We start from the raw sequence: 15,341 nt of genomic DNA, 5'->3' as shown, positions 1-15,341 counted from the left end.
AACGAGCCCCACTTCCCCTCCACCGGCACCAACAGGATACGGAGGCGACACCGGGGCCACGTGTCCTCTGCCTCCGAGGGCTCGAGAGCCTAGCTGAAAACTTGTGCTCGCTTCTCTCACCCACGAGATCCGAACCCGAGGCCAGCGAGACACTCTCTAGACCGCACCGGTGGCCGAGGCTGACCGGCATGTCCGTTTACAGAGATTTTTTTAAAATGAAGTACATTTTCAAGGTTTTCTAAGAGCGTAAGTAAAAAATTATTTTCATTAGATGAAAGCATGAAGATAAAATAGTATGGACTTCACCAAAGCCTTGACTTCCTCTGGCAGTGAGGAGAGAAGCTGACCGGCATGAAAGGCTGCAGGCCGGGGTCAGTCCTGTCTCCTGTCTGGGCCTCCGCACCGCAGCACCTCTAAGCCGACAGAAGCCAGACCCGGAGGCCTACAAAGTGACTTTGTTGGCATCAACAGTAAATCACCAGAGTCTTCCAAAAATGCAGGGAATGCTTCCATTTTAAAAATATATTACAGTGAAATGCACATGCCACTGATCCCTCTCCAGAGACCCCTCACTCCAAGCACGCACATTGCAGCCTTCTTGCCACTTTCTGCCGAAGCTCTAGAGTCCTCTTCCCGAGTGTCTTTATGAGGCGTGATCAAAAATACAGTGAATGCTGCTGCAGTACGCCATTGAATGAAAAGGCAGCTCAGAAAAGCATGAGGCTGTGTCCTCGTCCACCTGACTCCCTGGAACTGCCCCATGCATCTTCTAGCTCCGGGCCAACATCAGAATGACCACGAAAGGGAAACACTTTTGAATTGATTCAGAACATTGAGGCAGCCAGGACAGCGCAGCTAAGGACACTCAGGAAAGAGGACTCCGGAGCTCCTGCAGGAAGTGGGAAGGATGAGGGATGAGTGTGTACAGAGCGAGGAGAAGGACTCTGAGAGAGATCAATGGCAATGGCTATTTTACTGTAGTAAAGACCTCTTACTGAAAACCACTGTAAGCCCGGAATGTAGCTCAGTGGCACTGCACCTGCCTCCTAAGCACAGGTCCTTAGTTCAATCCTCAGTACCAAAAAAAACAAAGAACACAGAAACACTGTATTTTATCACACTTCGTATGTACGATTTATTAACAAGTGCATGAAATAAAATTTCACACACACACACATGTGTGTGTGTGCCTGAAACTTGTTTACTTGCCAAACAAACCAAGTGAAGAAGAAGATGTCAGTGGTGTCCCTAATCCCCCTGTTGGGAGGTATGAACTCTGGGTCATTTGCCAACAGACATTCATTCAACAAACATCTACTGGGAGCCAGCTGTTGCAGCTGTGCTTCTCAGCGCAGGGGACTCTCAGGAGAGGGCAGCTCTCCAGGCCTGTGCCCTCAAGAGGTGACCACGCAGCAGGTGGAACCCGAGGAAGGGCAGCCGGTGCTGAGCGGCGGAGGAAGACAAGATGGGGACCCAGTGCCTGCGGAGTTCCAGGCCCGGGGAGGAAGCTACCGCCACATGACAGTGGCATCCACAGCCGCAGACAGGAAGAGGCAGAGGGAAGAAAGGGGAAGTGGGCCGGGCTCGGGGACCTGCTGGTGGCCACAGGGACGCCCCTCACCTTGGTGACCTCCACGCAGCTGCGGACGCAGTGTACGCACAACTTGTCCACCTCGGTGGTGCTGGGGTGCAGGACGATCTCGGGCGGCGTCAGGATGGTCTCCACCCGGAACAGGGGGATGCTGCCCAGGACCAGTGCGTTGAAGGCCTGCAGGTTCCTGGGTGGGGAAAGCAATGGTCAGCTCGGTGACGGAAGTGGCCAGGGACATCCAGGCCCTGGGGAGCCTGCTTGCTCCTTATCTTCCGATCTTGGGCATTGCCGACCCCCCAATTCCAGCAGCCCCTGCACTGTCTCCTAGAACATTCTCCTGCCCTGGGTCTTTCACAGATAGCATCTCCTGTGCATCCACTTCCTGTGTCTTGCATCTCTCCCCAGGAAGACAGAGAAGCTCCAGGGGAGCAGGGACCTCATCTGTGACCAGGGTCTACTCCCATGCCTGGCAAACAACAGGATCTGATAAACCCAGAATGAATGGACAAATGAATGAATGGAAGGATGGAAGGATGGATGAACAGATGGACAGATGGAGGCCTGGGTGGATGATGGATGCATAGATGGAGGGATGAATGGATCCATGGATGGTGGATGGATGGAGACACAGATGCATGGATGGATGCGTGCATGGATAGACAGATGGAGGCACAGATGATGGATGAATGGATGGATAAATGATGGCACATTTATCCATTCATTGGTGGATGAAGGAAAAACACAGCACATTGGAAAGGGAAACACTATGGGACAGAGCACCGTCCAAGGGCTTGCTTTAGAAGTCTAAATTAGAAGGAGCAATAAAATATCCATGAAATTAGGTAGCTAAGGAAATTTGTCAAATGGGGCTTAGAAAACAAGACCAAAGGCTCCCACTGTACTTGTCAATTTGTTATTCCAAAGTGTATTAGCAGCTGACAAGGGGCCTTAACTGCCGGTAGAGACCCTCAAATCAAAATGGGGTAAAATAAGAAAGACGACAACATGAGTCAGAGACCTTTGAGGTGTTACACTGGGGCCAGACGCCCAGGTTCAAATCCCGGCCTCCCTTGACTCACTGTGCAGCCCTGGCGAGTCCCGCAGTCTGGGTGCTTCTCTGCACACAGTGAGGGCAGGAACTGCATACTGTGGGCAGCGTGGGTGCAGGGAGAGCTTTGGAAGCACACAGAGCCAGGAACAAGACTCGAACCAGAAGTACCTGTACCCTAGCTGGATTTCGGGTGCAAGTTTTGTTCTAAGCTTCCTACCAGCCAAGGAGAAAGGGGAAAGAAAGCTACAGAGTCAACAATCCGTGGTGTCCACGCCATTTAAAAACAGAAACAGGCGGCTGGGGATTTAGCTCAGTGGTGCAGCGCCTGCCTCTCAAGCTCAAGGTCCCGAGTTCGATCCCCAGTACAACAAAAAACAAAAACAGAGGTGAAAAAGGGAAAATACTTCTTTTTTTTTTTTTTTTTTGGTACCGGGGATCAAACTCAGGTCCTTGTGCTTGCGCAGCAGGTGGTGAAACCACTGAGCTAAATCCCCGGCCAGGGAAAAGACTTTTTCATCAGGCAAAGCTCAAAGAGGAAACTAGAGAAGTTTCTTCTGGGGTCCTTCCTAAGGGGTCACCCAGTGTCGAATGAACACCACCCTCGACAACACACAGAGCACGGTGACTCACGGTTTCAGGGATGACCCCGAGCTGCCCGCTCTGCCCCAGGCAGGTGTGGGGGCGCCACGGCGATGCCGTCTGGGCATTGACCGCAGCTGGCCCTGGCCACACACGAGCCCACCCCAGCCAGCGAGGACTCGCACTGAGGGGACACTGTGAATCCTTGGAATGGGCCCCTCACGACCAAGGCCAGGTGACAGGGACTTCCTGCAGCCACCGACACGCACCGCCCCTCCGTCTGTCTGCCCTCAGGGTTGGAGTGGCAGCCAGGACCCCTCAAGGGCAACTCACCTGAGCACCAGCCTGGTCAGGACGTCGTACACCCTGCTCTCCCAATACTCGTAGTAGGAGGCCAGCTTGGGCGCGTGGCCCGTGTTGGTGTGCACCACCAGCCCCTCCACCTTGGTCAGCAGCGGCCCGATGGCCAGGTACCAGCGCACCATGCGCTCCGTGTCCCGCACCCGCTCACGCTCCATGTGCTCGAAGAACTCCTTCACGCCTGGGGGAAGCCAGGAGTCGCTGTCACTGCGGGCCAGGCCACCGAGGGGACTTCGTGGGGACATGGTGCCAGCGTCAGGCACCGCTCTTGCAAATGCAGACAGCCACTGGCCTTGACACACACACACATACACACCCCGCGCTCGCCGCGCAAAACAGGCAACACCTGGAGTCAGGCGAGACTCAGGCAAGACTCACCACAAGCTAAACACAGATGGCGACACCAGAGTGGCTGCCAGGTGTGCTGTGGCTTTGGCCTCTTGAGGATTTTTTTTTTTTACGTATTCAGGACTGAACCCAGGGCCTTCACACTGAGCTACGTCCCCAGCCTTTTTTGTTTTTTGGTACCGGAGATCAAACTCAGGACCTTGCACTTTCAAGGCAGGTGGAACCACTGAGCTAAATCCCCCGCCCAACATCCCCAGCATTTTTAAATTTTAAGTTTTATTTTTTTTAGGCAAAGTCTCACTAAGTTGCCCAGGCTAGGCTCAAACTTATGATCCTCCTGTCTCAGCCTCCCTAGTGCTGCAATTACAGACTTGCACCACCACACCTGGCTGCAATCTTGTTTTTCTTGAATTCCTTGCTGACTATCAAACCGTGGCTGAGATTCGCTGTATAAAATCGCAGCGAGAGAACCGGAAGTCAGTCCCACCTGGGAGCTCATCCTCGCTCTTAGGGGCCGGGAACTTGAAGAGGTTGATGGACTCAATCAATGTGAGCCTCGAGACTATGTCGTCTGCATTCTTGTGAATCTGGTGGACCAGGGATTCGAATTTCCCGGTGGCCTGGCAACACCGTGTGATATAGTCAGCGATACCTTGGAGGAAAGAGAGGCGTTGGGCTGCCGACTGCATGCCCCCGTCGGCGACCCTAACCTGACTGCTTTGTGGAGAGACCCTTCTGGTGCCAATCCCTTGGGCCCCTGGTGGGCTGCGCCTGGCATCAGCTACGGTGGGCAGGGTGGTTTCAGTCCCTTGGTGGGGTACAGTCCGTGCCTTCACACAGAACCTCATTTGTTCATTCATTTTATTTTGAGATGGTCTCACATGCTCAGGCTGGGTTTGAACTTGTGACCCTCAAGGCTCAGCCTCCTAGAGTGCTGGGATTGTGATGTTATATTCATCTACAGAAAAAGATCCTGACCTGTGCTGAGCCTCTTCTGTCCATACCTAAGTGCCATCGTGTGGGATGAGCCCTGGGGATGAGGGCAGCTTAGGCCCCAGGTCCTTGCCCTGCCCTGGCTTCAAGCTTTTGCCCAGCTGCCCCCTGCTCAGCCACAAGGAGGTGAACGGGAAAGCGAGGCGGAGCACGGGTGGTCATTCTCACTCTTTACACACGAACCTCCAAGTGACTGCGGCCAGAACTATAAGACACGAAGCTGGAGCCATTTAGGGGAAAAAAGTTGAAAATCTTTGCAATCTAGGGTTAGTCGGTGATTTGTAGGCTTGACTCCAAAAACACAATCCATTAAAAAATACTGATATGGGGCCGGGGATTTAACACAATGGTTCTGGTGCCTGCCTCTCAAGCACAAGGTCCCAAGTTCGATCCCCAGTACCAAAACAAAAAACAAAAACAAAAACAAAAAATTACTGACATATTGGACCTCATTGAAATTTAAAACTTCTGTGTAACAAAAGAGGCTACTGAGAAGATGGAAAGACAAGCACACAGTAGAGGCGTGTGTGCCAGCGCACGTCCCAGAAAGGACTAGTATGCAGTACACACAAAGACTCCCACAGCGCAATATAGGCGCCAGGGATGCAGCACCATCCTGCATGAGCGGAGCCCAGGGTTCCATCCCCAGGACCACAAAGGAGAAAAAACCCTCACCTGTAAGCAAGGCAAATGATCTCATTCGAAAATAAGCAAAAGACATAACCAGGCCTTTCACCCAGAAAGACAGATGGCAAATGTGGACGTGCGAAGGTGTCCAACACCAGTCAACACTGAAGAAACACAAATCAAAACCAAGTCTCATTACACAGCCACCAAATGCCCAGAATTACAAAATGGCAGCAAGCTGTTCCAATGCACACCAAAAAAAAATAAAATAAAAATAAAATTTAAAATGGTGATGATGCCAAACATTGGCCAGGATGTGGAGAAATCGGGGTCACTCACACACTGCTGGAAGAAATGCAAAATGCCACCCTGAAAAACAGCCAGGTAGTATAAAACTACAGCTACCTTGTAACCCAGCAACTGAACACATGAGCATTTACCCCAGACAAAGCCTGATACACGACCATTTACACCAGCTTTATTCCAAAGAGCCCAAAGCAGAAAGAACCTAAGTGTCTTTCAAGAGTGGATGGATAAACAAAATGTGGCCCATTGTCAGCATGGAATACTACTGAGACAAGAAAAGGAATGCATTGGCCATAGCTGAGCCTCCAGAGAATCGGACTGAGTGCAGAAAGCCAACCCAAAAATCACCCGTCTTTTGATGATCAATATCCACATCTTGGCTGCCATGTTCTGTTTTTGCAAGATGTTGCCAGAGAAGGAGATCATAAAGGGTATGTGGGATCCTTCTGTATTCTTACAAGTGCAAGGGAATCTATGATCTCCCCAAATTAAATTTCACATTACCTAGCGAGTTCCAGTTGAGCCTCTTGTACCCAGATTGGAAGACGCGGACCAGCTCCTGAGTGTGGTCATCCAGCAGCACTGCCTCGGCCTCCGTCAGCGTGCCCAGCAGCGCGTGGTAGTGGTCCAGCATGCGCTGGATGTCCTCCGTGTACCTGCGCGGCCGCCAGAGGGCGCACACGGGAAACGCAGTGAGGCCCAGAGCAAGATCGGCCCCGCCCAGCCGCACCCCGCAGCTCCACGCAGCTCGAGCCTCAAGCGCTGGGCTGGGGCTCAGCAGTCAACCCAATGGCCTGGTCCAACCCCAGCAGCGCAAAAAAGGGGGGAGGAAATCTGTAGAAATTTAAAACAATGCTACTCTGCTTGCTTTCTTCTTTGAAAAGTATTGGAAAGCATTCATAATCCCCATGATAAATGTACTCTAGGGACGGGGATTTAGCTCACTGGTTCCACCGCCTGCCTCGCAAGCCCAAGGTCCTGAGTTCGATCCCCCGTACCAAAAAACAAAAACAAAACAAAAATGTACTCCAAACACGGAGCAATACATTTTTTAAAAAATTAAACAGCCGGGGGTGATAGAGCATGCCTGTAATCCCAGCACTCCAGAAGCTGAGACAGGAGGATCTCCGAGAGTTCATGCCCAGCTTGGGCTATGTAGTGAGACCCACTCTCAAAAAAAGAAAGAAAGAACCCAATAGTAGTAGTTTAAAAACCCACAAGAAATGGAAGCTTGAGGGAAAAAAAGTCCTCACTACTTTTAAAGAGTACAAAGGGGTCCCGAGACCAAAGAGCTGAATGAATCCTTTTACCTAAGAAACTTGTCCTCCTGCAGGGCCACGTTCCTGGCCAGCTCGGGGACAGAGAACCCCAGCTGCTCCAAGTATTTGGCCTCGTTAATGATCTCTCTGAGAGCCGGGGAGAAGTTGATGACGAACACAGCGCCCCTCTCGCGAGTAGCCACCTCCCCGGTCGAGGCAGAGGTCTACGGGAGAAGCGACATCGCTGGGTCAGCCAGGACGGGGCAGACACAGGGCCGGCCTGGTCAGCCGCACCCGGAGGACAGGGAGCTTAAGGAATTCCCCGCCAGGGTGACAAGGACAAAGCCCGTGAGAAGACCGCTTCCTGCCAGCAGCTTGCTATGTCGCAGAAGACTCAACCACCTAACGCTGCACGTGTTTATCTCTGGGCCGGCTTGCTTTACAAAAAGGGAAACTGAGGCTCAGAGTCCAGCCACGTCCCCCTGGTGTCAGAAGGGCTGCTGAGGCCAGCCCATTTCTCATGAATTCTCTTTCCTACAACTCAGGAGGGCCAGTAAGTCACGCCTGGAGAAAATGACACAGCCGCCTCCCGGCTCCAGGGGGCCACACCTGGGTGGGGATGCCAAGCTGCACCTTGGTGAGCAGGCTCTTCCTCATGAGCGCTGGCAGGATCTGCTCTGTGGCCTCTTTCCACTGCTCGTACTTCCGGCCTTCATACTCCCTCATCGTCCTACCCACTTCCAGGTATTTCTGTTTTACCTGTCAAAGAAGTCAAGCAATGGCCATTTGTTTGTTTGTCTGAGACAGGGTCTTGAACGATGTAGTCCAGGCTGGCCTCAAACTCCAGGCAATCCTCCTGCCTCAGCCTCCCAAGTGCTGCCATCACAGGCGTGGGCCACCACACCTGGCTCACAGCTGCCATTCTGTCATTATCAATAGCATTTTCTCACCCTCTCCTTCTTCTGCTTCTAAATATGTGCACGGGTGTGTTGTAATTATCTAGGACATATTCTGGGAAAGGAAGTGTTAGGGCTGTCAGGGGCGGTGGAGGGCCTGTTCCATACGCTGGGCCTAATGCCAGCCTTCATCGAGCAGAGAGTAGCAGAGAACAGCCCACCGGCTGTGCTTGACCCGGCTCAGGCGCTAGGAATGGATTTTACATTGGTAAATGGTTCAGAGGAAACCTGAAAGAACACCAAGGCTTTGCTGCATGCAGTGGACGTGGCTGTGTCCATCAGTAAAGTGTTACTGGAACTGTGCGTGTTCACCGCTGACCACCAAGGCTACCTTCTTGGGGCAGTGGCCATGGTGGTGGTTGTCGCCCTCGGGTGCCTGGGACCTTTACTACCTGGGTCTTTAAATGAAAAGTCGACCAAATCCAGGCCCCCAGGCCAGAACCCCCAAAGTACGAGCGGGACTTGAAATCCATCTGCCTCTCAGCTGGGAGCTGCACGCGGCGGGCAGCAGCAGACGCTGCCTCCTGCCCCGCTGCCTCCTGGCCCCGCTGCCTCCTGGCCCCGCTCACCTCCTGGCCCCGCTCGCTGTCCAGCAGCTCCTCCACCTCCTGGAAGCGCAGGATCATGTGCTTGATGCGGTGGAACAGGGAGCGCTCCCAGTAGATGGCGCCCGCCACCGGCGGGTAGTTCTTACACAGGGGTGGGCTCTCCAGGTTCTGCACAAAGATCCTGTTGACCAAGTCAATCTGCAAGGAGAACCAAGGCACCTGGTCAGTGACGCGATGGCAGCAGCCAAGGGGGTTACAGATTTGGCTCTTCAGAAACACAAACTGGAGTGAGTGCCGAGAAATATTCCAGGGTAGGAAACACTGCTCTTGCTATTGGCTTATCATTCCCTACTTTTCCTATGCCCTCCAGCCATTTTTTCTTCAGTTTAGCCTGTCGTGGTGGCGCAGTGATCCCAGCACTCAAGAGGCTGAGGCAGGAGGGTTGCCATGAGCCAGGCTCAGCCTGAGCTCCATAGTGAGTTCAAGGCCAGCCTGAATGACAGTGAGACCCTGTCTAAAAAGATAAATAAATAACACACACGTGCTCCAAAGTGCCTTGTAATGACACACCAGGCAGCTTGTGCACATTAGCTTGACAGGATTAGTGGAAATCCGTCCTAGACATGGCCAGAAGCCAACATTCATGAAGAAGTGTGTTGTTTGAGTAAATACATGCAGGAGGCTTGTCGCAGCCCCCAGAGATGCCCCCTCTCAACCAGATCCTGTGACCAAGAGGCACCAATGGCTGCATATGGAATTGAGGTTCCAGTCATCTGGACTCGAACCCAGAACCGGCCGGGATCTCGGGGCGATCTGGGGAGATAGAAGCCAAGGATTCCCCTGGGAGAGCCCAGAAAGGGACACAGCTCTGCTGACGCCCAGATCTGGATCCAGGAGACCGCAACAGACTTTGGAACCCCAGGACCGTGGGACAGTACCCGTGTTGGGTTAGGTCACCAAGCATGTGACATCTGTTTCTCCCACTAGGTCCTGATTTCTTTAAAGGTAAACTCTGTTTTCTTCATCTCTCTCTTTGCCCACTCCCACTGTGGATTCCTGAGTACCAGGTAGTTTTCTGGATTAACTAAAAATACATGGGACCCCCTCCAATGAGGTTCACCATGCTGCAACAATTAGTACCAGAACTGTTTGTTTTCTTTTCTTCCCTCCTATTTTCTTTCTTTCTCTTTTTCCTTGGAACTGGGGATCAAACCCAGCATCTTCACACTAAGCTACATCCCCAGACTTTTAATCTTTTCTTTAGTTTTAGTACCGGGGATTGAACTCAGGACCTTGCGCTTTCAAGGCAGGTGGTAGAACCACTGAGCTAAATCCCTGGCCCTTTTTTTTTTAGTTTTAAGACAGGATCTCACTAAATCTGTACATTGCCCGGGCTGGGCTCAAATTTGCCATCCTCCTGCCTCTGTCTCCCAGAGTGCTGATATTCCAGGCATTCACCCCACACCTAGCTACCATGACTATTTCCACTGCATACAGCCCCACTCAGTGATGGGTGAATAATATACTTCATAAATTTCAGGCAGAATTGAATTTCTCTACTGAATAAACAGGCCCATTTTGTTTGGGTTACCAGTATTATGATAAAATTCCAGTTTCTCTGCATTTGAAAGATGGGTAATAGAATGATTTGATTAATTTTTGCCACATGCACTTGTTCTGCTATGGCAGCTTTTGGTTATACAATTACCTCTTTCCAATACTGTGCCAGAATATCATTAAATTTCATCATCATTTGTCGATTAATAGCCTCCCGTGACCGAATGTGCTTAAATTTTAAAAGCATATCGAATGCTGCTTCAGCTGATCGAAGCGTCTTAAAAGACTCATCAATAAAATTTTTGGCTTCTTTCTCAATAACCTGCAAAAAAAAAAAAAAAAGGTGCCATGGGCCTGTAAATATTCCACAAAAACAGTGGCAAGAAATGAGGAAGGGGCCAGAAATCAGTGGCCAGGGACATAATTCTATCGCACGTCAATGGAAGGTAGCATCAAATTAAAGGAGGGAGATTGGCTCCATTTTTTTCCTGATCTCTCACTGACCAGTTCAAGATGAGAAGGCAAGGAAGTTTTAAAAGTATTAAGTCACATTTTTTAAAAAAGGACCTGATACAACAGCAGAGGAGACTGCAGGAATTCTTGGAAGTGCCCTCACCGCATATGTGGAGCGTTATACCCTAATGCTGGCAGCAGGGGCGCAAATGAGCACCAGTTTGCTCCCCAGGAAACCTGCAGGAGGCTGAGCAGTTGGAGGTCAGGAGGATTCTGGGGTTGGGGTAAAGATGAGGGACAAACCCAGAAAATCTCTTTCTCCACCCGGCCCATCCAGGCCACGAAGCACTGCATCTCTCCCACCCTCACCCCACTGCATGAAGGAGAGGAACATCAGTTCCAGAGAAATTAAATCAGAATGACACTAATAACCAATGGAGAATGTCTTCAAATTTCTGAAGAAAAGTTAACTTTCACTCTTGCCTTCAATACCTGTTAGCTCAGAAATCACATACACAAGATGCAAAACATATGCCCTGTGATACCTTTCTCCAGGAGCTACTATAAAATGTACTCCAGCAAAACAAAGGGGTCAACAATAAAGAGGAAGACTGAGATCTAGGAAACAAAAGCTCCTAGCTGGACATGGTGGTGCACACCTGTAATCCTGGAAAGAAAAAAGAAAACTCCAGCGCAGATGTGCATAGCCAGGAGTCCTGGGTAACTGCCTTGGGAGAGTTATTTATAACTGACTTACAATTTCATGGGGAGGGGGGTTATGTTTCTATTGCAGGCAATGAGCCTGGGATAAATGCTGCCGTGTCTGGCTCAATTTAAATTTATTCCTCCTGGAGAAGAAATGATGGTCACCTTATACATTTCTGTGTTGTTTTTCTGTATAAGGAGGTATTGTGTGTGTATGTGATTTCAAAACAAAACAAAAAATCTCAAAGCACCATCACCCAACCCATGGAACATAACATGGGAAAAACATGGCATCCGCATCTGAGGTCAAACGAGTGGATGTGTTACTTGCCAGAACTTCAATCTTGAAGTTGTCTATCACATACTTCCAGTACTGGGAAGACTGGATATTGAAGGGGTCAAAGTTCAGACTTTCCATGGGGGTGACCAGGCTGTCCACCCGGCACAGGACGTCATCGATCCGCTTGGGATCCCCCGTCACCGCCTTCAGCTCTGGACCAAATATGTTGTAAAATTCCTCTATCACCTGCGCCATCAAACAGAACACGGAGGGGGTTATGCTTCGGCCTTCTTGCAATGATTCTGCTACAAATGGATGGCATATCTAGATCACACAGCTGCCTCCTTCCCAGCTAAGACCTTTGGTGCTATGGCCACGGACACAGGATAAGGCCCAAACACCCTGAGTGAGGCTCCATTTTCCTCTCCAACCAGAGCTTGCTTCAAGCACAGAAAGGAGGCTAAGAATGTTCTACAAAACACACGTGGGCCAGGAGCCCTGGCACTTCCCTTCTTACTTCTGCCACTCCCTGCATTAACCAACTGTGGATGCTGAAAATGTCAACAGACAAGGGTGGCAAAGCCAGGGCTGGGGCCAGTGGTGCAGGGCCAAGTACCTGGGATTACAGTTGTGCGCAACTGCACTCACCTTTATATTTGCATTGTAACTGATCTGGCATACTATATAAAGATGAATGGTAAAGATCATGCTAATAACTTAAAAGTTTAATTTTTCTTCATTTTCTTTTGCTATTATTGTAGCAAACCAAAAAAGCTAGAACAAAGAGAGACATGGGGGAAAAAAGCTTTATATTTTAAGTTCTTTTGCAGCTTTTTTTTTTTTTTTTTTTTTTTTGCTGCTGCTGTTTGAACAAAGGGCCTCAAATTTCCATTTTGCACTGGCCAGTGAGAAGATGCAGCCGGCCCAAGCTTTGCTCACCACTGTCCTGTGGCAGCAAAAGGTCAAGAGCACATGGGAGTTCTCCGTCAATATTCAGTGCGGGTGGGTGGGTGGGTGGGTGGACAAGTGGGCGGATGGACAGATGGTGGATGGGTGAACAAACGGAGCTCCCCAGCCAGACACTCAGCACTCTGCACATCCATCCAAAAGCAGGTCGGGATCCGACAACTGCAGAGTCAGTGGCAGGGGGGAAGGAGTCTAGGATGGCATGGCTTAAGGAAAGAGTGAAGAGAGAGGGTCTTGGAGGAATTCCAGCATTTAATGGACAGAGGAGAGCTGTGTAAAAGACAGAGAAGGAAGAGCCAAAGAGGTCAGAGAAAAACCAAGAGGCAGGAGGAAGTTGTAGCAGGTCAGGTGTGCAATGGAACATTCCAGAATATTCTAGGATATTCTGTACATTCTCCTTTCAGGAGTTTCTCCCTGTTAGACCCTTTCAGACTCTGCTTTCCCCACACAGAGAGGCCCATTGTCAAAAGGCCGAACTGTCTCCTTTCCATCAGAGAAGTTCCACCTCCAATCGCTTCTACACGCCTCAGAGAAACAGCAGCCCCACCTGCATAATGTTGTAGAGGTCCTGGCAGATGGAGGCCATGTAGTCCGTCCTCTCAAACAGCCGCTTCTGGTCAAACTCCCAGCGCGCTTCCCGGCCCGAGGCCTCGATCTTGGCCCGGGTGTCAAAGTAGGCCTTCTTCCACAGCGTCAGCATGTTCTTGGCCTCCAGGGCCTTGTGCTGAGCGATGGTGCGGTTCTCCCTGGGAGACAGAGAGGCAGAGCTGCCGCATGAACCTGGGCCCTCCCAGGACACAGGTGTCAGGGAGGATGCTCACTGGAGTCCACAGTGCTAGCGCCTCCTGCCAGGTGCCTTGGTGACCACACGCAGGGTCAGGGATGCCACAGCCCTCAGCCCTGTCCGCAGCCTCCTGCCCAGAGCAAGCCGGGCCCTGGGGAGCTCTCTGCCTGCCTGGGAAGGGGCAGTGGCCTTGGCTCCCATGACAGCGGCCATCAGTGACACTACTGAGGTCTTGGGTCCTATGTCACCTGGGCAGATTTCTCCTTAACAAAGTAATAAAGGGGCTGGGGTGATGGTGATGGAGCCCACACGAGGCCCCAGGTTCTGTCCCCAGAGCTGCCAGACAGAAACAAAACACAGAAAAAAGTCTCCATGTCCCTCACATCCTAAAGTCCCCCACCTGAGGGGTATTGGGGTCCATGACTGGGGAACCCCTGGTGCTCTGCCTCAGTTTCCCCAAGTGTACCTAGGGAAGAAAGTCCTAGTTACAACAGAATTCTATGTCTCTGTGAAATAATATATAATTATACATTGTATAATATAATTATGTATGGGAATATATTGCCAGTGCTTGAATATATATTTCTTCTTTGTGGTACTGGGCATCGAACTCAGGTTCCATATTAAACCACTACATCCCCAGCCCTTCTTTATTATTTATCTTGAGACAGGGACTTGCAAAGTCGCTAAGTTGCCCAGGTTTGGCTCAAACATGCAATCCTCCTGCCTCAGCCTCCCAGAGTGCTATGTATATGTATGAAGCCCTGGGACATCTGTGCTAGGGATGAGCCTTGAACACCTGATGCCAAGTGAGGGGGCAGACACCCCGGGCCACGAGTGGAACAACTGCTGAGAGGCAGAGGCTTCTCTGGGGGACAAAGAGAATGTCCTCCAGTCAGCCATGACCCTAGGTGCTGCTCCTGGGGATGCACTAGAGCCTCCATGTTGCATGCGTCACAGCTCCACCCTCACCTGAACAACGTGCGCAGGTTGACCACGTGGCAGACACGCTCAGAGAGCTCCCAGGCCACGCGCTCCATGAGCGGGATCATGCGCTCATCCTTGTTGTAGTGCCGGGAGATGATCCACACCATCCGCAGGGTGCGCATCATGGAGGGGATGGTGTCCAGGACCACCTGGAAGCTGGAGCCGTGTGTGATGTTCTGTGGGGGGTCAGAGAGCGGCAAAGCAGCCTTAGCCTCCGGAACTCAGGGGCCGCGGAGGAGATGAGAGCAAAAGGGCTCTCACTTTGATTTTAAATAAATGTGCTTGTTATGGAGGAAAGCATGTAACAAGCAAAAGAAGTCAGAAAGCCAGATGTGGTTGCCCACACCTGTAATCCCAGCACTTGGGAGGCTGAGGCAGGAGGATCACCATGAGTTCAAGGCCAGCCTGAACGGCATAGCAAGACCCTGTCCATAAAAATAAAAAAAAGAAGAAGAAGCTTCAAATAGGTCTGTACAGCCTGACATGGAAGGACAAATAAAATGTAAGTAAATTAAAGTAAGTAAATCAGTGTGCAGAAAAGTGTAATGAAGTATGGGTATCTTTGTGTATTTTCTACAGATAATGTATTTGTGTGTGGCACACACATGGCACCTATGTGAAGTCACCTCTGGGTCTCCCAGGGGCGTTCCAGGATCCCCCTCAGATGCCAAACTCTGTGATGCTCCTGTCTCCTCTGGAAAATGGTGCAGCATTTGTATGTAACCTACTCATACCCTCCTGGGTACTTCAAACCATCTCTGGATTCTGATACCTAATGCAGTGTAGACGCTGCATGAACAGCTGTTATACCAGATCATTTAGAGAATAATGACAACTGGAAAGTCTGCACTTGTTTAGTACAGACACAACTTTTTTCCAAATATTTTCTTTCTGCACCCGCAGATGTGGAACATGCAGACATGGAGGGCCAACGCTACACTCAGTGTATTCATGTGTACAGTATGTATAAAGCAAATAACACAGGTGCATG

The 15,341-nt window shown here is 50.7% G+C and overlaps 1 protein-coding gene across 7 annotated transcripts in view; it reads right to left on the bottom strand.

The window, feature by feature from the left end:
- The window catches only part of Dnah10 (dynein axonemal heavy chain 10), a 98,312-nt gene that overhangs the window by 70,727 nt on the left and 12,244 nt on the right, over positions 1-15,341 (bottom strand). For 6 of the 7 annotated variants that reach the window (XR_002394580.2, XM_021257629.2, XM_087198035.1 and 3 more), the window contains exons 9-19: positions 14,336-14,526; positions 13,127-13,325; positions 11,665-11,859; positions 10,327-10,497; positions 8,640-8,816; positions 7,724-7,873; positions 7,166-7,338; positions 6,360-6,511; positions 4,417-4,581; positions 3,555-3,762; positions 1,622-1,778 (exon numbers count right to left, since the gene is read on the bottom strand). Coding sequence is in view for 6 of the 7 variants with exons in the window: in XM_021257629.2 (XP_021113288.2) it covers positions 1,622-1,778; positions 3,555-3,762; positions 4,417-4,581; positions 6,360-6,511; positions 7,166-7,338; positions 7,724-7,873; positions 8,640-8,816; positions 10,327-10,497; positions 11,665-11,859; positions 13,127-13,325; positions 14,336-14,526 (1,938 nt within the window). In the remaining variant the exon portion in view is untranslated. The remainder of the gene's footprint in view (positions 1-1,621; positions 1,779-3,554; positions 3,763-4,416; positions 4,582-6,359; positions 6,512-7,165; positions 7,339-7,723; positions 7,874-8,639; positions 8,817-10,326; positions 10,498-11,664; positions 11,860-13,126; positions 13,326-14,335; positions 14,527-15,341) is intronic. The other variant, XM_021257626.2, reaches the window with a different exon arrangement.

The sequence above is a fragment of the Heterocephalus glaber genome, unplaced genomic scaffold, assembly GCF_053883595.1.
Source record: "Heterocephalus glaber isolate CG9 unplaced genomic scaffold, H.glaber_assembly_v1.0 deba00001687, whole genome shotgun sequence".
Taxonomy (NCBI): domain Eukaryota; kingdom Metazoa; phylum Chordata; class Mammalia; order Rodentia; family Bathyergidae; genus Heterocephalus; species Heterocephalus glaber.
This window is presented reverse-complemented; position numbering and strand designations above follow the sequence as displayed.